Below are 25752 nucleotides of genomic sequence, written 5' to 3' on the forward strand. Positions count from 1 at the left end.
TAAGTGGGACTGCATCAAACTAAAAAGCTTCTGCACGGTAGAGGAAACCATAAACAAACCGAAAAGGCAATATATGGAATGGAAGAAAGTATTTGCAAACCATATGTCTGATAAGCAATTAATACCCAAAATGTATAAGGAATTCCTACAACTCAATAACAGTAAAAGGAAATAACCTGATTAAAAAATGAGCAAAGGACTTCTATATACATTTCTCCAAATTGGAGATACTGATAGCCAACAGGTGTATAAAAAGATACTCAACATCACTAACCATCAGGGAAATACATGTCAAAACTACAATGAGATATCACTTCACTTCTGTTAGGATGGCTAGTATCAAAAAACAAAAGATAACAAGCATTGTCAAGGATGTGGAAAAATTAGAACCCCAATATACTATGTTTGGAAATGTAAAATAGTGAAGCCACTAAGGTAAACAGCATGGAGTTTCCACAAAAAAATTAAAAATAGAACTATCCTATGACCCAGCAATCCTATGTCTGGGTATATGCTCAAAAGGATTGAAATCAGTGTTTCAAAAAGATATTTGCACTCCATGTTCTCTGCAGTATTATTCATCATAGTCAAGATGTAGAAACAAAAGTCCATAGACAGATGAAGGGATGAAAAAATGTGGCATAAACATTCGATGGAGTATTATTCAGCCTTAAAAATGAATGAAATCCTGTCATATGATACGACATGAGGACACCATGGTAAGTGTAATAAGCCAGTCACAAACGCTGCACGATTCTGCTCATATGAAGTATCTAAAACAATCGACCTTACAGAAGTAGAGGGTGGAATAGGGGTTGCCAGAGTTTTTGAAGAGGGGAAGTGGAGAGGTTTCTGGACCAAGCTACAATAATATTCTCTCCTTTGTATACACAACTTGGTGGACTTCATATTTTTTAATGCAGAAACTTCATGATAATCTTCCACTGCCTGGCAAATTGGGGACAATTGGCTCAAGGCATGAATGAATTTGTTTTGTTATCGGATGAATATTCAATTTCCAAATAGTCTGAGTTTGAGAATTCCTGCTAAAAACGTTTCCATTTTTTTTCTAGTAGGATTAAGTGTCTCATTTTCCGAGGAGCAGGGATAGAAAAGGTAGAAGTCTGACACCAAGGAGCAGCCCAGAAACCAGCCCTCAGCTGACATCCCTCTTTGAAGGGGCTTCATGTTTTATTCCAGAGTATCGTTCTCCTTCATTCTTGGTAGGTTAATTTTCAGTGAGTGTTGTCGTGACAACCAGCAAAGCACTCATACCCACTGGCTTTATTTTTTCATTCCAATTTTTAACTCTTTCTACTCTGAATTCCATTTCCAAGGTTCATTTGCCTCTTTCTTATTACCAGAGGACTAGCTTTTCTTTATTCAATTACATATTTTAAACATTGTATATTTTTGGAAGATAATGAATACAATGTGTTATTTCTATAAGTAATTTCCATTTCTAGCATCATAAATTATCATATCATATAAAGATATTTTTTATTTTGAGTAAATAAATTTGCCCATTTATAAAAATATCAATATATATGTGTTAAAGATTTTCTTGGTCTAAACATTGGGTGTTTCAAATAAAATATGTTTTCTTGAGATGTTCCTTGAGGTAATTTTGATGATTATGTGCGCAATCCTGGAGAGGCAGTGCCATTTCCCATAGGAACGATAGATCTGTTTCAGTAACATGAAACAGAATTGAACACTGCCTCCAACACTGACTACCATTACTTAGTATTCCCACATCTCAACTTGCCAACCTATGAAACAAAGATTGAAAACCAGCTCCAGTGCTTTTGGAAGCTTACCCATTTAAAAAAGTACAATTATACAATTATGTATATTATAGAGAGAGAGATAATAATATTGTAGCAATAGGTAAAGTTAGTCTAAATCAATCTCTCAGTAAACTACAACTTTTGTTAACTTGTCCATATCTTAAAATATAAATGAAATGTAGCAGGGTGGTTAAATCTTGATTGAAAGTCCCTTAAAAATGTAGAGTATATTCTACCCATGTGATTTTTTATGATTGTTTTTTCCTATCAGAAATTAGCATTTTTCTTCAATAAATAATTATTCTCCTTCTTTTTCAGGGTTTGTGAGGCTTTTGGATTCAGTATATTTGAAGGTAATGTATTCAGTATCATTTATTTCCTAGGTTTTATATACACTCAAGTGTACATAAAAATAAAGTTTTTGCCTTCATGGCAGATTTTAGATAAAGAATCTAACAAACTTTTAGTCTAATTGATGATACAGGAAAGACAGCTTACGTTGAAACAGCAGGCAGAATAGACAATTTCCCCAGACTTGCTTTGCATGTTTGTGTGAGCAGGAAAGGAAAAAACAGCCTTAAGTGGAAACGGCATGTAAATTAAAATCTAAATGAGAAAAAGAAGTGGAATGGAAGAATGAGGGAAAGAGCACTTTTTTACAGAGTCAACAGCAAGTGCCAAATCTTCAAGACACCAGGAGAGAGTCCAAAGGATGGCCATGTGGCCTGCAGTGCAGAACACTCACCAGGATGAACATTTATTTAGTAGTTTTATGAAATCTTTTGAAAAAACTGATGGACATTTAATGGTCATCTAATCTCTAAGCCATTTATTTCATATTATGAAAAAAATTAACGATTACTTTAGTTATAACTTTTCACTTGGACTTCCTTTTCAATTATTTTATATCCATGCATATTGCTGGTTTGGTTTCCTTGATATGTTTAAAAACTCTGCTTCCATAATACACAAAACTTTATTCCTTATTTTAACAATATTTTCAGTTTGGGTATTTATGTTCTACTTTAGCAATTGAATATTTTTGACAATCTTAATAACTTCTTTAAATCCTCAACTGAAATGAACATTTTGACTTGTACTTATAATTTCATATCCTAGAAAAGAGCTTTTCCTTACATTTAAGAAATTATTTATTCTGTATAATCTATAAATCTTTTCATTTTTAAATTTCAGCATTTTATGTGTGTGTGTGTCTTTATGAATAAACTCCAGGATCCTAGATATCAAATTCTGCTATCATTTAAAGCACATTTATTTGGACATGTACTTATTTTTGATTTCTTTACTCTTCAATTATATCATGTTACTTCTTGCTAAAGATGCGCTTTTTAAAATCTTTTAGAAATATAGGATTATTAGTGAGCTAAGTAATTTTAAGGATAGTATTAATTTTTTAAAAAATCTATGCGTGGAACTTGACTGCCAAGCAACAGGCACTCAATAAATTTTAATTTAATTAATTAAAATTTTCAGCAGCATTTAGATTGGAAGATGGGAAGAGCACTTTAAATCAATTATTTTCTTGCAAGTCTAAGAAAATACAAGGTAAGCTATTTATTTCCTGTTTGATTTGTGTTTGTTTTATTTTTCTTCATTTCAATTTTGTTTGCTAGATGGACGTAACATCAGGTTTACATTTACCAGAAAATTATTATCATGTTTTCTGATTGGGATCTGACCGTGCAAGTGGTTTGTTTGAAGGAGGACTAAAGGAGTGAGCTCACGTGCTGGAGGGGCTCATTCTGGGCACAATAAATAGATGTTTCAGACACCTAACCTGAATAGAGATCAGATCAAGAAGAGACAAATGGATGTAATGATTTATGCTTAGCTTAATATTTTATTTCTGGACATGAACATTCTCAAATTCTTTGAGACAAGTGCAATTTTTTTGAAGGAATTACTGAAGGCTTGTCTCACTTGTTTGTTTCTCAGAGTGTATATGAATGGGTTCAACATAGGAGCAATGGATGTGATTAGCACTGTCACACCCTTATTAATGACCACTGATTCCTTTGCTGAAGGTTTGATATAGATGAAGATACAGCTTCCGTAGGTGATGGAAACCACAATCATGTGAGAAGAACAGGTGGAAAAAGCCCTTTTCTTTTGCAGTGCAGAGGGGAATCTTAGAATGGTCTTGATGATGAAAATGTAAGACACAGCAACACACACAAGGGTCAAAATGAAAGTTAGCACAGCACAGACAATAACCAACTGCTCTATGAGCCACGTGTCTGAGCATGAAATCTTCAAGATAGGAAATGAATCACATAAATAATGATCAATGACATTGGAGTCACAGAATTTCAAATTTAGGAACAGAATAAGTGGGGGGATTATGATCAACAAGCCAGACATCCAACAGCAGAGGACAAGCCTCCTGCAGACTCTGCTGCTCATGATGGTCAGGTAATGAAGGGGCTTACAGATGGCCACATAGCGGTCATAGGACATGGCGGCCAAGAGAAAAAATTCTGTTACTCCAAAGACATCAATGAAAAACACTTGAATAATACGAATATTATATTTAATTGTCCTGTCGCCTGTTGCTATGTTGTACAAATACCTAGGGATACAAGCCGATGTAAATGCAGTTTCTAAAAAGGCAAAATTCTGTAGAAAAAAGTACATGGGTGTTTTAAGGTGGCAGTCCACTAAAGTGAGTGACATGATGGTCAAGTTTCCAGTTATACTTACCATGTAGCTGAGGAATAGAAACATAAAAATTGGAATCTGAAGTCGAGGGTCATCCGTCAATCCCAACAAGATGAAGGTTGTTATTGTCTGGTTTTTCATCACTGACTACTGAAATTTATTCAATTTCATGTAAAATTTAGAGATATCTTATTTGAATAGAAGGCTATCAAAACCAGATAGCAGTAAACAGTGACTACCAGAGACAGCAAACTGATTCACATGTAGATTCTTCTATAAATTACTAATTAATATTGCCAATATTCTGGTGGGCTTGGCTACTCATTTATTTTCTTTTATTGTTTTGGCAATTTTGTGATAGATTTTTAAAAGTATTCTAAAAAACTGTTCTACCATCCCAATTTCCTCTTTGACTTCAGTTTCAATCTATATCCAAGACCGGATTTTCTCATATGATTAGACTTGACCCACAATGTGCATGCTTTAACAAAATTATGATTTCTTCTTACCTCCAAAGTTTCTTCCTTATTTCAAAGGTGAATATTTAAGTGCAATAATTTGTTTCATGTCTTTTCTTGAAGATTTGCTCATGATAAAATGTAAATATGTAACAGCTGATCTGGGCTCCATCAGACTTTGTTGATTCAGCTGCAGCTTACATTTTACATTTTGCCGCTATGACCAAGCACGTGTTTATGTTGTTTTGTTTTGTGTTTTAACAGGCAACTTCCACGTTGTTGGATCACTCCTCAGACTCTCCTATGTTTCTCTGAATGTGGGTAATTCACACTCAGTGTCCACTGCATGCAGAAAACGGAGTATTTTAGAGCACAATTTATTTGCTACAAGTGAAGAAATGTTTGGCCCAAAGATATACAGCTGGAAAGAACCACGAATTACTTTTATGCTTTCTGCTGGTTTAGATAAGCATGGAAAACACTCTACCACCTTGTTATCACTATCACTAAGTACAAAATCAAATTTAAAGTACTAAATATACTCTCCACGCACCTGTCCTTACTCTCTCCCTCAGTCTTAGCCGTAGTGACAGCACAGTGTTAAGAGCAGACCTTTTGTAGCAAGATGTCCATTGTTCAACACCTCGCTTTCTTGCCTACATCCGTATGATCTTAGGCAAGTTTCCCCATCTCTCAGGTCTTCCATTCTTTAATCTATAAATGGAGAGAAAAATGGCATCTACCATATACAGTTAAAATGATTAGAAGAAGTAAAACATTTATACTAAAATCCAAAGCATGGCATGCATTTCACATATGTCAGCTGTTATTCTCTGGATTTCTACAGATAAGTCATGTGTTGTGAACTCAAAACCATAAAATCTCAAGTGGGATTTACACTCTGTGTAACCCCGATCTTTCTCTTTATACTCCATGTTCCTTACAACAAAAAGAATAAATTATATTTATTGAGAATTTACCATGTGATAGGCCTTGTAGTAAGCACTTCACATGGATTATCTGTCTGAAAAAACATCCCCCCTCCTGTCACGCTCATTCCACACTCCGTCTTTAACCCCGGTCTCCCGAACTACCTGGTACAGCTATCAATTGTAATTTTCACTTTGAGCGTCACTTCTACTGGAAAGTCTTCTAAAACTCAATTGTCTGTGTTAACTGGTCCTCATTTGTGCTCCCGTAAGAGATAACTGTTACTTCTGTCTCAGCACCTCCTCTGAGAAAGTAAATTTGTTGAAATCAAGGACTGTTGCCTTTTTCACTCGGATAGCTGCCAAAACAAACAATCCTATATTCATAGTCAATGGTAAGACATATCATTGTGTAAATACATTATCTCTTCTTCATTTGCTTACACATTCAAACCTATCTTCTGTCCTATTTGAGTTTCATCTTGAAAGTGCTTTGTCACTGATTGTAATTGTTTAAATTTTATATGTCCTTGTATTTAACATTGAGGATTTTTTTTTTTTTTTTTTTTTGCATTTGAAACAGCAATTTCACTAGTGGATAAAGCCATGCATACCAGGAAACTATCACCCTCTTTGCTTTCGTTATTACCTTCCACGCTGGCCAAACTGTTAACTGGCATCTCTTCCTTGCTTTAGCTGTCAGGCAGATAAACAGCTGTATGTTTCTTGGTGGCTACTTTTGTTTCTGAGGAATCTGTCAGTAAGGTATTCAAATTGGAGGTCAACGAATTTGCACATCTGAATACTTAATTTTTCACGTTATTCATCTTAAAGTAGATTACAAAATTTTTAAACTCTATAAGATAATGTATTTAATTTAGTTCCAATCCAGTGTATTGGTATAGCTTCAATTTTTAACTCTTTATTCTTGTAAATTCTTATTATTTCAAAATTTCACCTATATTGATATAGCTTTATGAATGCATCACAAGTTTTAAATCAATTTCCAACATGCTTTCATATATCTCTTTGTTTTCTACAATTGTTAAAGTGTCTGCAAAACCATCTTTTATAACCATTATTCCCGTGATTTCTAACAAGTCCTGGAAATGAAATTTCAAGGAAAAAGGAGATATTCATTTCAAACTTCTGTATACATTTACCAATGTATCATTTACAATCTGCGTATCACATTTTCTTTCAACTCACTGTGTGACTGTGTAATTGTATCCACACTGAAATTATTACAATATATCACGTGTCTTTTTTCAAGATTATTGACACTTTTATTTTGTATAGGTTTTGGTGCCATTGGGTCTTAACTCACATAATTTATACCCTGGAATATTCATCGGTTCAGTCTATATTTAATGCTTTCATCCTTGTCTTCTGCAGATAAATATTTTTCCCCTAAATTTTCCATTTACTTCTCTTCAATGAATATTTTCATAATATTTTTTAAACCAGTTTGGCTTAATCACTGTTCTATAGTTTTTCCTTAGTTATCACACTTTGTTTTACTAACATGTTCAAATAGTTTTTTAGTTCTGAACTAGTATCTCCAGAGTGTGACTGTCTTCTATACAGATGAACAGAAAGCAATTTGCTTTGCAATTTCTTAGCAAAACTCAATTAACTTGTTATAAGATTTGTTCCTTTAAAATATTCACTGTCTTCAGAGATTAGGGCAGGATTATCTCTCATTGTATGACCATTTGGTACAGCTAAACCTGAAGGTTGCTGTCACCATCATTGGAAAGGAAAGACAACAGTGATTTTTTGAAGAACTTTGACATCCTAGGAACTGTGGGGGCACACCATAATAACCACGACAGATAATTTAATTAAAGGGAAGGATACTCTTTTCAGTCTTCCTACCCTCCTTAACTCATTACTCCTCAACCCAGTGGGTCCTGGGCTATCCACGGGAACGTGCTCTTTCCTGCACCCTCTGGGTGGTAGCCCTTGTTCCAAAGTATTCTTCACTTATTCCACTCATTAATAATCCTAGTTTTTAAGAGAGAAAATTTAAGAAAATAGCTTGCATCTTTCAGAGATTTTTGTATTTTAAAAAAGAGCAAAGATAACTAATCTTGTCAATATTATTACATAAATTGTCATATGGGGTGATTTTAAAGTAGAGATACTTTTTTTTCTTTTTAAAGGCAAAAGTGAGGGTGTGGCAGAGATAACTTCTCACTGCACATAAATCAACGCTACCTTTATGCAAACTACAAAAAGTAGCATTCAAAAAATACAACTCAGAAAGTTCTGTGGATCTTTATATAATAATTCAAATATTAACCACATTGATTTTGGTAAATCATGTCAAACTTGCTTCCCAGAGAAAAATGACATATAGATTTACGGAAGATGAAAGTGAATGAAATGGCTGCTGTGCTTACTCTTCTGAGAGCTAATAAGAGTTTCCCCTGATTCTTGAACAAGAGTCCTAACGGCTGATTCGATGGAGAGGATCTGTTAGGAAAGGTTTGTGTGGGGTCTACTTGGTTCTCAGCTTATGATTCCACTTACCCTGACTGGTGCTCTGGGAGGGCCTACAACTCCGAGTTGTTTCATCTCCAACACAACGAGAAGATTTTCAAACCAAGAACTTTGGTCCTCAATGCCTAGGAAATATTTTCTTGCTCTCTTTGTTGAAAGTAAAATATTGTTCAACTATTTCTTCCTCTTGCATTAAAATCGTTGATATTATGACTTCTCTGGATAGAGTAAGAGGCTTTTACACTATTAAGATTTATAGTTTATTTATTTGCTAAACCTCAAACTAAATAATAAATAACTGGATCCTTGGTGACCCAAACTCAAATGTTAATGATTCTCCTTTGTAATGACCTTGGGCAAAAATCCTGAAAGACATAGCTGTGGGGACAGTGCCCTTAGAGACACAAAGATGCAACATTAGCAACAGGCACAGGTCAAGATATAATAGTAAAAAACAGGCGGTCAAGAAGTAGTATGCCTTTCCTGCATTTCTTCCCTACCATCTATGGAAACTGAAAGATCACAGTTCTACCACCAGCTACTTTTTCTCAATCATTAAAAAAGATAACAAAACAGGAAAATGTTAGAAAACTCAAATAAAGTGATAATTCTTTTTAATATTCTAACGAAGTATAGGAATATTTAAAAATTAAAAATACTATTTCCATCCCCCCTTTTCAGCACTTCCTACGCTGTGGTCATATATGGATTCATGTAAAGATAGTTTTCTTTTAATTCATGTAAAGATAAATTTTCTTTTCACAATAAACTTAATTATGGATGCAGTTATCTATAGTTTTCACATCACAATTCTTACGCTTTCTTTCACAATAAACACTGGTTTGGGTGTTCTCTGTTGCTTTTCATTTTCCACCTTATTGGCTTGGATTAATCCTATGCACTTTTTTTAAATTGTAGTACACACTCTACTAATTTCTCGAGATGTGGGTTGTAAATGTAACTTTTCTTTCACTTTAGATATTAGAGGGAGGGAGAAAGAGAGAGAGAGAACAAATAACACATAGGTCAATAAGAAAGCAAACATCAAGAGGGTAGATTTAAACACATTATAGCAGTGATTACAGGGGAAAATGTATTAAAAGTTGTAAGACTAAAGAGAAACAAAAGCCCAATTATGTGCTTTTTTTATAAGACACTCATAACAACAATTTTCTTTTTATAAGAGACATTTTATATAAGTAAACGAAATGATTAAAAGGGTGAGAATTTTGGAAAGAAATATTCTGCAAACACTATTGTAAAGAAAGCTTTATTAATTGTACTATTGTCAGACAAAGCCATCCTAAGCATGAAATGGTACTAAAGATTAAGAGGGACATTTCCAATGGCAAAAGGGTCAATGTAATAAAGAGCTGCAAGAATTATAAATTGTAAGGATCTTATAATATAGCTTCCAAGCATACAAAACCAAACTTCACCAAAGTGTAAGAAGAAATAAACATTCTTGGAGGTTTGAACACAAATTTTTCAGTAATGACAAGAGAAGAAAATAAAAAATCAGTCAGGATTGAGATGATGGGAATAATTTGACACTACAGATGTGCTATAACACTAATCCCAGCGATTGCTGAATATACATTCTTTTCAAGGACACATGTGACATTTGCTACAAGAGTCCTTGTGCAAGGCAATAACAAAAGTCTCAACAATTTCAAGGAATTGAAATATTACAAAATATAGTTTCTGATTCCAGTGGAATCAAAGGATCAAACTGCAAATCAACAGCAGAAGGACAAACAAAAATGAAGTAGCATGCTTCTAAATCACTAGAGTCAAAAATAATCACAATGTAAATTAGAATATATTTTGAACTTAATTATGATAAAATACGACATATCAAAACTTGTCAACATAGGGGTCTGCCCAGTGTCGTAAATGGTTAGGTTAATGCTCACTTTGTTGGCAGCCCAGGGTTCAGAGGTTCGGATGCCAGGCATGGACCTATACACTGCTCATCAAGCCATGCTGTGGCCTCGCCCCACATATAAAATAGGGAAAGATTGGCATGGATGTCAGCTCACACACACACAGAGTCAGTATAGCTAAAGCATTATTTAGAGGGCAATATTTTAAACACACAGTTTAGGGAATCTGATGTATTGAAAAATCAGTGATCTAAGTGTTCGTTTTAAGACACTACAAGAAGAACAAAATAAAATAAAATAAATAGAAGCAAGAAAATAAAAATAAAAGCAGAAATTAGTTAGAGAATAAGTATAAAATATAATAAGCACAACCACAAAATAATTTTTTATAAAAGGTTAAATTGACAAGCCTCTTGCAAGTATATTCAAGAAGAAAGGAAAGAGAAAAAAGGAAGTTATCCAAAGTGACGATGAAAAACAAGAACATCACTCTAGACTCAACAAATATTAAAAGAATAGTAAGAGTATACCATAAAGAGTATTAGGCCAGTAAAATAAACAGTTTCCATAAAATAAAGATATCAATTTATGTTTAAAACACAAGTAAAAAACTGAGGCAAAAAGAAAAAAAATTTGAATATTTCAATGTAAGTCTAAATCATTGAATACATAATTAATAACATTTTCACACAAAGATTCAGTGTCGGATGCCTTCAGTAGTAAATTTTCCCAAGCATTTAAAGAAAAATAATATAAATTTTACATAAAGTAATCCAAAGAGGAGTAAAAGGAATAATTCTCAACTTGTTTATGAGGGCCGTATAACTTTCATGCCAAAATTGAAAAGACTTTTTCAAGAAGTTAAATTACAGGCTGATTTATGCCATAATAAACATAAAAATCCTTAAATACGAATTATCAAGTTCAATGGAGTGATACACGTAAAAGGATACGTATAATCATAAAGTGAGGTTTGTTACAGAAATTCCAGGTTGATACAACCATTGAAAATCAACCCATGTAATCCACCACATTAGCAGAATAAAGGGAAGAAAATACAATCATCTCAATTACGCAGAAAAATAGCATTTGATAAAATGCAATTCCTACTCATTAAAACTTCTCAGTAAACTTGGAATAGAAACAAAGTTTGTTGTCTGATGAACGGAATGTTGAAAACATCATACATTATTTTAAATATTGAAAATTTTTCTGTTGAATTTAGGTAAGTAACAGGATGTCCACTCTCACCATTTCTACTTACCATTGTATTGAAGGGGCCAAAATAGAGCAATAAAGAAAAGATAAATAAATATAATAATCTGCCATTATTTACATATTATTTGATTGCATCTTGACATTTTTAAAAGACATCATGAGTAAATCATTAGAATTAATTACTAAATTTAATAATTAGTAATTACTAAATTTGGAAAGTTTCCTAAATGAAGTCACTACACAAAAACAATTGTACCTCTACATACTAGCAGCAATTTTATAAAAACGAAATGTAAGAAATCCATATAAAATAGCAATATATTATCAAATACTTAGGAATGAATCACCAAAATACTAAGTAATGTCTGTCAATAGTGCAAGGCCTCTACACACTTAAAACTCTTAAAGATTTTTTAAAGTAATTAAGGAAGACACAAATGGGAGTAGGCTATACCATCTTTTAATGGATTAGAATTCTCAACATCATAAAGACATTAATTTTCCCCAAAGAGGCCTCTAAGTTCAATGCAATCTTAAAATAGCTGGAGAATGTTTTACTTGTTTGCAGAAATGGCCAAGGTTTATAGAGTTTTATGAAAAAACAAAGCACTGAGAAGAGCAAAGCAAACTTGAGGAAGTAGAACAAAGTTTTTGAATTACACTGCTCAACATGAAAACATTATAAAGCTACTATAAACAAAACAGCATTGTATTGATTCAAAGGTAAACATATCAATGGAACTCAGTGATGAAACCTGAAAAAGATTCACTTGTGTAGCAACAGTTGATTGTGACAAGGTTGCCACTGAATGCAAGGAGCAAAGGGCAATCTTTTCAATAAATATGCTGGGTTATTTGAATATTCACACGGAAGACATGAAAATTGTTCCCTGTCTCAAACCATAGGAAAAGTCAAGTTCAAGGCCATTAACCTTAATTTTTAAGATCTGTGAGTGAAACTTATAGAACATAATGCCTACTTTCTCGATGGCGAGGGAAGCGAAGATTTCTGAAACACAAAACAAAGAGCCCCTATCAGCAACGGAAGGTAAATGATGAACTGGACTTCATTAAGATTAGGAATTTTTGTTTTTCAAAGTCATCATGACAATATGAAAAGGTAAGACACAGGTAGAGGATAAATAACTTTAATACATACCCAAGATAAATGACTGATATATAGAAAATTCAGAAAACTCCTAAAATTAAATTTTAAAAAGAAGGAATCTCATAGAAAAGGACAAATTATTTGAATGAGCACTTCACAAAATAGGATGTTTGATATCTAAAAAGCACATAAAAAGATTTCAACATTAGTCATAATATGGCTGAAATTAATAGGTTTGGCAAAGTTACATGTTGGCAAGAACATGGAGCGATTACAACCCTTATACATTGCTCATAGAAGAATAAATTGACCCACCGTTTTCAAAAATTATTTGACATTGTTGTCAACTAAGTAATCATGGCCACCATATAGCCTATTGATTCCACTTCTAATTCGATATTCTAAAAATATGAATACCTATGTCTGCTCAAAACATCTACAAGAATATTCGTAGCAATTTTATTTATAATAGTCATATATGGGAAACAACCCAAATATTCATTAATAGGAAATGATTAAATTAACTGTGCTATATTTGTAGAACTGACCACAACTTACAAATTAAAAGAATAAACTATGGTTAACATAATAACGTGGGCAACTATCACAGACATATTGTTGAGCAAATGAAACCAGACGCAAAATAGTACCTTCTGTGTATTTCTATTCATATCATGGCCATGAATATACAAAACTAATCTTTGGCATTATAAATCCACAAGGCATGTCAAAGTCTGAGAACGACTCAACTACATTAAGCTACACATATCAGAAAAATATAACTACTATTGCTTATTATAACATTATGACTTGGTAAAGTTGAAATTCTGCCAATTACCTTACTATCTAGGTGGCGGTTCTTAGTGCCTTTGAGAGGATTCTGACTCCTCGTGACCCTGTGGACAGCACAGTGGAACCCTGTAAAGGATTTTGCCCCATCCTCTCATCTTCTGGCACTGTATCAGACAATGCTCTGTCTACAAGTCACAGCACTTTCATGGCCAATTTTTTCAGCCATGAGTGACCAGGTCCTTCTTCCTACTCTGTCTTATTTAGAAGTTCTGCTGAAACTTGTCCCTGGTGGGTGACCCTGCTGACATTTGAAACATGGGTGGCATAGCTTTCAGCATCACGGCAACTGGCAGTCACCACAGTCTGACAACCCACAGATAGGGGGTGTGGTTCCCTGACCAGGAAGTGAAACCGGGCCTTGGCGGTGAGAATGCTGAATCTTAACCACTGACCACCAAGGCTGGTTTAAGAAGCATGGCTCTTCCACATTTACTGAATGAACACAAGCAAAATGTTTCAGCCAACTTAACCTCGGAACTTGTAAGATGGTAAAGCTGCTTCAAAGAAGTATTCATGGGATAGAGATTTTATACTCCAAAGACTGCTGAAATAGTTTTTCAAAAAATTACTGAACTGGTTAATGTCCAACAGAGCTTTAACATTGTAATCTTTGTATGATCTTTTCTACGGAACAAAAATCTACACGTTAATGTACAACCTCGCAGTGTTTGAACACTAAGCAAACAGTGAAAAGAAAAGTCTAAGGCAAGTGCATTTTCCTCTGTAGTCGAATACTTCTTGGGTGAACTCGTTAAGCAATGACATTGCAAGAACGGGTAGTCATTCTGCTTTATTCCAAGATTTGAAAATTTTTTTCTCAATATTTCACTTGTGCAGTTTTTTCTAGCCTCTATACTCTCTATATTTTCCCTATAGTATAGACTATACTGTGGAGCAAAATTGTGATGTAAATCTATAGCTATTAACATAAAAATTATTGACACTTTATTGACTGGTAACTGACTACATATATTACTTTCATATATATTTATATGCAGATATAAAACAATTTTTTGTCTTTTGATCACACTTTGTTATTTAAGAGTTGAAGAGTTGCTGGAATTTTGTCTTTTCATCTGACAATTATAATTCACTTGGAATGTGTCTCATAAAATGGTTGCATCTTATTGTTTCCAAGGAAACGGTTCCCAATGACCCCTCTGTTAGGTTTTGCCAAAATTCAGTTCACCTTAGATTCTTTAGTCATGACTGAACTTTGATCAAGAAGACCCTGTATTTATTCACACAGATGGCCCCTGCTCATGCATAAGAGACCAAGATAATAAAACATTCATCTTACTCCATTGTGCCAAAACCTATCTTTGCCCAGAGATATCAGAAATCATCTCTACCTGAATCTTCTAGAAATCACCTTACATTTAACATACACTTAAATAGATGTGTTTTTATTTCAGTATAGAGATTCAAGAAATTATTTCATGGATTTAAAGTGGAATAGGGTCTCCAAAGGGTGTGAGCTGTGGTAAGAGCTGGTGAAAGCTCTGACAGCACTGTCTATTCCCAACAGTGCTGTGGGAACATGTAAGGCTCCACGAGAGGGGCATTTATGAATGTACGGACTCCACTCATATTTTCAGTTTCATCTGGGACTATCAGGATTGCATATTGAACTAAAGCAATTGCATTTTCCTTAAGAGTAAGTAAGTTTTTGTTTGGTAATTACAGTTTCTTTCTTCATTCACATTCTATTTCCTTGGTCTGAGTAACATATCAGACTTACATGTTTAAAAATAAGATGGCAATAATCAATTTGGATATTTCAGGAAGAGAAAATAGGTATTTCTGATGTTATTTTGTTCTAGAAAAGTGAAAAGTAAAGGGATTAGAGTCATTAGGAATATTTATTACATGTATCAGTAAAGACACGTGTCAGTTCCTGTTCACTCTTTTTATCTTCTGTGGCTAGATTAGGACCAATCATATAATAAGTTCTCAAAAAGTATGTCTTCAATGAATTCCTAGACACTCATTGGAAGAGAATAATTTGAGGGACAATCAGAAGTGATCTGCTCCACAAGGTAACTTTCCCAAATCAATATTTATTTATACCAAGATATAACTGTATCATCCTTCATTAGAGTGACAAATTGACAGCAGTGTTGTCATTAGGGAACAGGAAGTTAATTAAATGTAAATATTCCTGGAAATACACTAAATGGAAAGTACACCTGAATTCAATTACTTTATTAGAACATTCGTTAGAACATATCACAGAAGATAAGTCCTGGTGATTAGGAACGGGGAGTGTTTTAGAACCTGGGGCACTGCTTTGAGTTAGGATGCCCAGTGAAGTCCTGAGGGCTTAAGAATTTTCTCAGTTTGTTTCAGAGGGTCATTTCTATTAGATTCTATCTAAAATGGTGCCTGATTACCAGATAATTATTGTTCCTCCTGAGCTTAGATTATGCTTCTTTCTTGTAATGGTACCTATAAACCACAGATATTTTTCCCACATAGAGAAGACAGGTGGTGTCAGTTGTTATTGGCTGGGTGGAAAAAAATGTACCTAAATTAACTAGACACTAGGAAAACACACATTTAAGGTTTTTTTGTTGGTGTAATTTACAGCAAATAGGTAAAAACCATTCATATAACAAACTAATGATATTTTCAGTGGGAGATCTTTTTTGCCTTAGCATGGAGGAAAATCAGAGGGCTTAGATTCTTTGTTTATAAACAGAAATATCTTCCCATGTCATCCATTCATAATTATTGCCGAGAAAGAACTGTGGAAAACATATTGCCTTATATCCAAAATTGTAGAGTCTCTGAACTCCAGCCTTAATACTTGCTAACAGACATTGAACATTCATGGTCATCAAAATTCACCTGCTTCATAGAGAATGCAAGAAAGAAAAGTCACTCAGCACAGTGGCTACTGCTCATTGCACAAATGCATCAGCTAAGTTTTAGAGTAATTTATGGGACAAATAGAAGAAGATGAGGTGGATGAGGAAAATAAAGGAGAGAAAGAATTAGGGAGAGAGGTTTTAGCTTACTATCTGCCAAGGACTCTGTGTGAATTATCTCAATTAATCCTCAAAATAATTCCATGAACCAGATGTTGTTGAGCAAACTGACTAAAATGAACCCAGTCAGTCTGATTCCAGAAACTGTAGAGAGCACAAGAAGTATGCTTCTTAGTAGACATCCACCTACAGGAAGGCAATACATTTGGGGTCATATCATTTCATATATGTCAGTTCATATGTGTCAGTTCATACATGAAACCCACTCTTTCATTGTTTCCACAAACTTCTAAGGAGAGTTGTCACTGTCTTTCTGCTCTGAAGTGTCACTGTAGTTCTTCATGGTGTTTGATGAATTGATCCTCTGCTGGTGCGTTTGTGGTAGTTACCATCTTTCTTGTTTGAGTACAGCTTTGCCTCTGAGCCGCTTCTGGTTGTATCTGAAAGCCTGCTCTTTCCACCCTCCACTGCCTCTGCTAGAGGCATCGTCAGTGCCCTCCTTGTACAGCTTATGCCTCTGAGGTTGCTGGTGCCTTGCTGCTTGGGATGTCCCTCCAGTCTCAGATGTCACCACCACGGTCACCAGGCTGTGAGCGCTTCTACTGCTTCTGGGGTCCCCTGGGTCTCATGGCTGGCTCTCTGTGGGCTCTCATGGGCTTGGACGCTGCTGCCCTGTGCACCACCCGTGCTGCTGCTCCCATGTTGTCTGGGGATGCTGGCTGCAACACTGCCAGGGCTGCTGGGTTCATGGGTGTTGCTGTCACTGCCAGGGGCTCAAGGTCCTGGGGATGTGTGTGCAGCCCCCATTGCCAGTGGATCTGGTGTCAGGGATGCTGCCACTAGGGGCTGGGTCACTCACTAGTTCTGTGGTTCCTGAAGCCCCTAGCTACAGATTCCACCTGCCACCCCTGGGAGGAAGCAAAGGCTAAGCTGGGAGAGGTTGTTGCTGCTGCTCCCTCCTGCAGCCTCTGGTGTCTGGAGTTAGCAGATTGTTTTGAAACGTAGGTTAGGGTGAAATGCAGGAACTGAGCTGGGAAAACCCAAGTTTTGTACACTATCCCCACTGTTGGAAAGACTTGGCCACTTCCAGCGGAGGGGAGTTGCATGTGCTGGATCTGCTGGGTGACCAAAAGGGAGCAAGTCGCACCTAGAATTCCTAGGGAATTACCAGGGAAGAACGTAACCTTGGAATGAATGCCCATATTTCTTTAAATCATTTTTGAGTTAATTTCAATTTGGCATCAATTTTGAGAGAATTTGGTCGTGTACTGCTGAATTCACTCCTTTCCCTCACAATTTGTATACTAAATTTCTAGTATGAATTATTATTTTCTGTTTTAAAACTTCATGGTTATTTCTATATATTCATAGTGCAATTATTTATTGCTAGCTAATGCATTGTATATTTCCCATTAAATATATTTCCCATTGTATATTTCCCTACCATTTTCATAATTAAGGTGTCTTTGTCAATAAAATTATTACTATTGCTGAAGACTACTTTATGCATTAGTGTTCTAAATGATGCTTTAAAAAATATATGTATACTTTTTTAAGGTTTTCCTTGAAGTCACATTGCTGTTACATTGGAGAGACTGTGTCATATACCTGCATGGATATACACATTGGAGGCAAATGCTACTGGGTGCAAATAATATTTTTTAGTAATTTCCAGTAACACATAGCCTTGCTAGATGTATTCAAACACATTTTGTAAGAAAACACATGCAAATCAAAAAAAAAACCTTCTGAAAATACTAAAGAAGATGCCTGGGAAGACTGAGGAACGGCGATGGGAAATGGAAATAAAAGAAAAAAATTAAAAAGCAAACTAAGTGAGTGGGAATACCTAATGACAATTAAAACATAGCAAAGGCCGAGAGAAATGCCTATCGACCCTCTACACATGAGAAGGAAATAGGAGTCATTAAACTCCAATTTTGCCACTCAAAACATTTACCTGGGAAGGTTGTTTTGAGAATTAGGAAATTTATTTCACGTGGAATAATTTTCTACTTTTATTTTTTTCAATTATTTTTTTAATTGAGTTCATAATAGTTTACATCAATGTGAGATTTCAGTTGTACACTATTTCTTGACTGTCACCACGTAAGTGCTCCCCTTCACCCCATGCCCACCCCTCACCCCCTCCCTCTGGTCACCACTGAACTGTTTTCTTTGTCCATGTGTTTGTTTATATTCCACATATGAGTGAAATCATCTGGTGTTTGTCTTTCTCAGACTGGCTTATTTCACTTAGCATAATTCCCTCTAGGTCCTTCCATGCTATTGCAAATGGGATGAATTTGTCTTTTTTTCTGGCTGAGTAGTATTCCATTGTAAATATATACCACATCTTCTTTATCCAATCATTGGTAGATGGGCACATGGGTTGCTTCCATGTCTTGGCTATTGTGAATAGTGCTGCAATGAACACAGGGGTGCATACGTTACTTTGGACTGTTGATTTTAAATTGTTTGGGTAGATACCCAGTAGTGGGATAGCTGGGTCATATTGTAGTTCTATTTTTAGTTTTTTGAGGAATCTCCATACTGTTTTCCATAGTGGCTGTACCAGTTTGCATTCCCACCAGCAGTGTATGAGGATTCCCTTTGCTCCACATCTTCTCCAGCATTTGTTATTTTTAGTCTTAGCGATTATAGCCATTTTAACAGGTGTAAGGTGGTATCTTATGTAGTTTTGATTTGCATTTCCCTGATGATTAGTGATGTTGAACATCTTTTCATGTGTTTATTGGCCATCTGTATATCTTCTTTGGAAAAATGTCTGTTCATCTCCTCTGCCCATTTTTTGATTGGGATGTTTGTTTTTTTATTGCTCAGTTGCGTGAATTCCTTACATATTATGAAGATTACCCCTTGTCAGATATATGATTTGCAAATATTTCCTCCCAGTTGGTGGGTTGTCTCTTTGTTTTGATTCTAGTTTCTTTTGCCTGGCAGCAGCTCTTTAGTCTGATGAATTCCCACTTGTTTATTTTTTCTTTTGTTTTCCTTATCTGAGAGGACATGGTATTTGAAAAGATCCTTTCTAGTTCGATGTCAAAGAGTGTACTACCAATATTACCTTCCAGGAGTTTTATAGTTTCAGGACATATCTCCAAGTCTTTGATCCATTTTGAGTTTATTTTTGTGGATGGCGTGAAATGGTGGTCTATCTTCCTTCTTTTGCATGTGGCTGTCCAGTTTTCCAAACACCATTTATTGAGGAGACTATCTTTCCTCCATTGTATGTTCTTGGCAACTTTGTCGAAGGTTAGCTGCCCATAGATGTGCGGTTTTATTTCTGGGCTTTCAGTTCTGTTCCATTGATCTGTGTGCCTGTTTTGGGACCAGTACCATGACGTTTTGATCACTATGGCTTTGTAGTACATTTTGAAGTCAGGGAGTGTGATATCCCCAGCTTTGTTCTTTTTTCTCAGGAATCCTTTGGCTATTTGGGGTCTTTTCTTGCTCCATAAAAATTTACCTGGGAGGGCTGTTTTGAGAATTAGGAAATTTATTTCACATGGAATAATTTTTTACTTTTAGTATATGGTTGTCATTGTTATAATGAATGAAAAATTTCAAAGAGCATTTTAAAATTAAAACAAAATTTTGCCGAGCACTTCAGTGACTTCAGAGTCAAATTCCTTTTTAATTTCACCTAAATTACACCTACCATATTTCTTGCTATATGGTTCTGATTCAAAGTTATAGTTATCATAGACATTTCCTCTCTAAAAGGTTATTCTTTATTGTTTTATATGGATTTATTCAACTAATATTTATTAAAAATTAATTTGAAAAGCAACACTAGTCACCATTGACTTTCCTGGGATCCATATGCATACTAAAGACAAAGTACTATACAAGAGCCAAAATAGGCAGAGAATTATAAAATATAGGGGAATCATAGTGTCTGTGGAAGATGGATAGCAAAAATGGCTGTCTCTCTCTCTATCCACACACTTCGCAATGTGTTTCTCCAGCTCTTTCCATAAATAAGTGATTCTATTTCTCTCCCTTGAATCTTGGCTGGTCTTGTGACTTGCTTGGCTAATAGAATGTGGTAGAACGGATATTGTGCCTAGGCCTCTAGAGGTCTTCCTTGCTTCCACTCTCTCCCCTGGAGCCCTATGATCTTACCATGTGAACAAGTGTTGGCTAGAGAGTAAAAACGCTATCTGGAAATGAACTCCATCATCTTATTAAAGAGTCATTCAGCTTCTAAATTTGTGAATGAAGCCCTACTAGACAGCAAGACCGAGACATCCCTAATGACAATCCTATGAACAAACCCAGCCAAGGTCAGTTGATGTCTGTTTAAATTAGCAGAAGCACTCATTTGACCCATAAAACAGATTAATAGAAGAAAAAAACATTTAATTTTGTATGTATGAGAACCTCAAAGATATGAGGCCTCCCACCAGTCAGGCACTTGAGGCTTATATGCCATCCTGAGCTAAGGAGAAGGGGGTAGGGATCTAGGACATCAAAGGGCAGGAAAACAATTCACAGGAAGATGGGAAGAGCAAACGTTTGGTAAACAAATGTTTGCCATGCCCTGCAGATAAGTCTTTCTGATGTAAAAAGTTATATCTGGTAATAGCTCCCTTCCTGGTACAGGTCCCCTATCTAAATTCTTTTAGGCATTTAAGGGGGAGGTAAAAATCCCTTCTTGGGTCTGTTGGGCCTCGATTGTCTACAACTTGAAACAATCCACATGCCAAAAAGGCACATTTTGGGGCAGCCTGCCCTGAACTCCATCAGCGTCTATGGTGAGAAATGTGAAAGATGGTAAAGAACAAAATAATCAAATGTAGAAAATCTTTCTTACAAAATATTAGTGAAGTTCACACCTTATGTTCTTTCAATATTGAAGATAACCTTTTAGGAACCAATTATGACTTCACATTGGATTCCTTTTCTCTAACCCATGGCTTCCATGTATTTTGCTGGTTTCCTCTTCTTGATATCTAGAACTTCAGTTTGCTGAGAATTCTTGGCTCTTTTTGGCTTAATTTAGCATTAATTAGGACTTGCATTGTATGATGTATTTCAGCACTAGTCTTGCTTTGCCATCGTGAAGATGGTTTTATTGTCTCAGCCAACTTTATCAGATCACCGCCATCTGGGTGATGAATTCACCTGGAGGCTGTGCTCTTTCACTTTGGAGAGAAGCCAGCAAATCTAAACTTGAAAATTGAAATTTCTTTTCCAAGCTAGACATGGATCTCCACATGTCTGAACTTATATATTTTCCTCTTCAGTGTTAAAATCCGTTATCTTGTGCTCAAACTAACTCATTATTATTTTTGAAATTATCTTATTCCTGCTCAGGAAGAGTAATGATATATATGCTTTTTTCCTGATGCATTTGGGATCTGTGCATTGCAAAAAAAGCAATGGATAATATTATTCCATTATTTTCCTGTTAATTCAATAATTTAATTTTTTTCACATAACTTTTAATAGTTCTTTCATTAATCGCAGGCAAGTTTAAGTTTAGGTAAAACAATCCTTTCCTGGAAATCTGATTTCATGATCTCTTGATGTGAGATGTTACCTTGGAGAAAGTTTCTTTTCAATGAAAGTTGAAATGACTCAACTTGTTTATTTCAACAAACATTGAAATGATGAATTGGTCCTAGAGTCAATAATAAGGACAAGTTAATACAAACAGACTGTGGACAAGGGTACTATAATTAAGAATTTAAGGCTATGAGCTTAAGGCCCACTGCTCTTTTCTGATATACTTAATGCTGTTTCAACACTCCTGTGCTTCTTTGAGATCAATGCCATTCTTTTGACTAAGTCTGTGAAAGCTTGTTTCACTTACTTATCCCTCAGGGTAGAAATAAATGGGTATAACATGGGGGCAACTGAAGTAGTAAGCATTGACATACACTTATTAATTGCCACTTCATCCTTTGCTGAAAGCCTGATATAGATGGTAGAAACCACTGCTGGTGATAGAAACCACAATCATGTGAGAAGAGCAGGTAGAAAAGACCTTCCACTTTTGCTGGGCAAAAGGGAGCTTTATAATGGTCTTGATGATGCATATATAGGACATAACTCACACAGAAGTGCCATGATGGTGGTAAACACAGCAAGGGCAACAGCCATGCGTTCTATGAACCATCTGTCTGAACAAGAGATCTTCAGCATAGAAGAAGCATCACAGAGAAAATGATCAGTAACATTATAGTCATGGAATTCCAGGTTTAAGCCCAGGCAAAGTGGTGGGAATGTGACCAAAATACCTCGTATCCAACAGCAGATATCGAGTCATCCATAGACTGTTCATGATAGTTGCATAATGGAAGGGTTTGCAGATGGCCACATAGCAATCAGACGACGTGATGGCCAGCAGAAAAAACTCTGTCACTCCAAGGAAGTTGATAAGCTGTATAAGAATCTGGGAAGGTAGACCATAGTGAACAAGGTTTCTTAAAAGGAGAAGTTTTTGAGGAAAAGGTACATGGCAGTTTTAAGGTGAGAATCTATTAAAGTAAGTGTAATGATGGTCAGGTTCCCAGTTACACTGAATGTGTAGGTGACAAACAGAAACATAAAAATCAGAACCTACATTTGATGATCATCTGACAGTCCTAGAGGTATGAATATAGACAACGATGTACAATTTCTCATCACTCACTTGTAGCTCTTCTCAAACTCCTCACAAACTCAAGTGAAACTGAACTGAGAAAACTTGTGTGAAATCATATGGCCGTGGCCATTGGGTAAAAAAATCTAATCATTGCAATAAATAATCATTTTCTTCTTTGAGTCTATAATGACCCATCAAAACTCTGCTATTCTCAGCTCTCTTGACGCGCATCATGTCTCCTCAAGATAATGTTTTTCTTAAGTATTAGTTTAACAGTTTAACAGTCCATATTTTTATATTCTCTTACGTGTTCACTCAACTCTGTTTTTCAATTTATCTAAAACCTGTCAATTATTCTCTGAAATGGATTTAGCTTTAGAATTAGAAAAGATCGTCTGTGTGACACAAGTTTATGGATATTATAATGTCCTTTCACTCCCAATAATTCTTCACTACTCATAAGTTGAATGAACTCACAAGTTGCTTGAAGTGTTGGTTCCCCTTAAATGCAAATAAATCGCTAATGAGTGTGACAACTTATACAGAACCTATAGGCCGTGTATGCAGTATTTGAATGTTTGCTTCCAGGGCAATGACCAAAGAGGTTATTTCATTTCATTTCATTTCATTTCATTTCATTTTCGGTGTCAGAGTTGTCATCCCAATAGCAGCCTTTGCTTTCCAGATCTGCTCTCTCTGTTTCTACATCAATACCCGACTTCCGCTCCATTTTCACTCTGACGTAGAACACAGTGTTTGAAAAGTACTATATAAGCAAGTGACATACTATAATGTTGGGGTAAAGGAATTATTGGCTATAAGTGAAAAAATTTGAAGAATATTACTTTAGTTGTTTATACTTTCAAGGCGATCAAAGATAAAGGAAGACAAGATGAAATACAGGTTGGAGGAGATAAAGGAGACATGGCAATTTCATGTCATACAGGAACTTCAACTGGGTCCCAAAACAGAAAAATGACATGAGCGGAAAACTGGGAAAAACTCAAATAAAGTTTGTACTTAATAATTTAATTTAATTTAATTTTAATGTTTTTCTATGAATCCGTCGCTCTTTTAAGACCCACAAGCCCGCTCTCCCATCTTTGCCCCTGAGGACTCTCAGATGGCAGCGAGATGTACTGAGGCCCTGGGCAGAAGCTTGAGCGCGGCCGCCCCCGCCAAGCCTTCGGGACTCGCTGTGGCGGAGCCGGGCGGCCTCGGACCAGGACCAGGACGGGAGCTGAGCCCTGCGCGGCCCGAATCAGCCAGCCCCCCAGCACCTGCTCCCCCGCGTCCTCTCAAGGAACAGAATGGTGGGGGCCTGTGGCGGCGGGGCGCAGAGAAACAGTGGCGGCGGCGGCATCCTCATTGCCTGTCCCAGCCCAGCCGCGCCCCAGAGAGGGTGCCTTCAACCCTGTGTTTTAGTTATTAGTATTTGTAAACAATAGTAACTCTTTAGTTTTAATAATTGCATTATGATTATGTGGGATGGTAACATTAGGGGGAGCTGGTGAAGGGTTTCTGGGAACTGCACTGTTTTTCAACTCTTAGTATAACATTATTATATAATTTAAAAATTACCAAAAAAAAAAAAAAACACTCCTAAAACTAAAAAAGCAAACAGCAATTGCTAAGCACTTTCTACGTGCCAGGCAGTATGTTGTGGCAAGTTTTCACATGGATTATTTGTCTGGTATATACTCTCCTCCAATCATCTGTGCTGCTTCAACCATTTTTTGTGCTGTAAATTTCATTCTCTTTATAAGGATGAAGCATATCATTTGAAATTAATGTTTACAGCTAAATTTATGAACTAATTTTAATTAGCAATAGCTGAATTGCATAGATTCTATCTATACCTAAAAAACAAAAATATAACATCTGCTAACAAGACCTGAAAAGCTTTTGAGTTTTTGACCACCGAGAATACACTCGTGCTGATGACGTCAGTATTTAGAAAGGAATGTAATGTATGCATTGCTACCGGCAAGGGCAGGCATTCATACTGTCCACAAACCAAAACAACATATCTACAAATTTGAGTGGAGTCTGTTTCCTGATACAACTCGCTCCATTACCAACTTCCCACCCCTGTCCTTACCTTCACTAGGCAGATATGGATACGGTTTTCAAGTTTTGGCTTAGTGTCACTTCCTGTGAAAAAGTGTCTTGAAACTTCTGTGTCTGTATGCCTCTTTTTTGCCCTCTACCACACTGTTCTTCTCTCTGTTATCACTAAGCGTGTGGATATAGTTTTATTGAGATTGGACCATGTGTTGTTCAGTGAGATTCCACAACTAGCCCTGTTCACAGTTTATCAAGTGCTCGATAAATATGTTTACTGTAAAATTAATAAATTTTATATTTACTCTTCTGACTCAGAACAAGCAGTCTGTTTTCCCATTTAGTGAAATGTATGTTCTCTTTTATGGTACATTCTTTAATATATATATGTAATCTCAGATGGGGGTCCACAAATTTTTTTTCTACAGAGGGTCAATTAGATTCTTTTTATCTTTGTTGAAGTGTAATTGATATAAAGATGGACATATTTAATGTATACACCACATATAATCTCTGTTGCACATTCTCCTTATTTTTTTATGAGCTCTTTAAGATGTAAAAATCATTCTTTGCTCTCTGTCCATACAAAACAAGGCTGCAGGTCAGTTATAGCCCTAGACTGAGAAAAAAAAAAGTAAATTACTTGAAATTCTTTGG

General features: G+C 35.7%; 1 protein-coding gene across 1 annotated transcript; it reads right to left on the reverse strand.

Annotated features, from left to right (window-relative positions):
- Window positions 1-3638: 3638 nt before the first annotated feature.
- LOC103541454 (olfactory receptor 6C2-like) lies at window positions 3639-4610 on the reverse strand. Its single transcript, XM_008508284.2, has one exon. The coding sequence runs from the start codon at window positions 4608-4610 to the stop codon at window positions 3639-3641; it is 972 nt and encodes a 323-aa protein (XP_008506506.2).
- Between the last annotated feature and the right edge of the window lie 21142 nt (window positions 4611-25752).

This window comes from Equus przewalskii, chromosome 5 (assembly GCF_037783145.1).
Source record: "Equus przewalskii isolate Varuska chromosome 5, EquPr2, whole genome shotgun sequence".
NCBI lineage: Eukaryota > Metazoa > Chordata > Mammalia > Perissodactyla > Equidae > Equus > Equus przewalskii.

Excerpts from the sequence above, each read along its gene's own strand:
- LOC103541454 (XM_008508284.2), bottom strand. The coding sequence starts at position 4,610 with ATGAAAAACCAGACAATAACAACCTTCATCTTGTTGGGATTGACGGAT.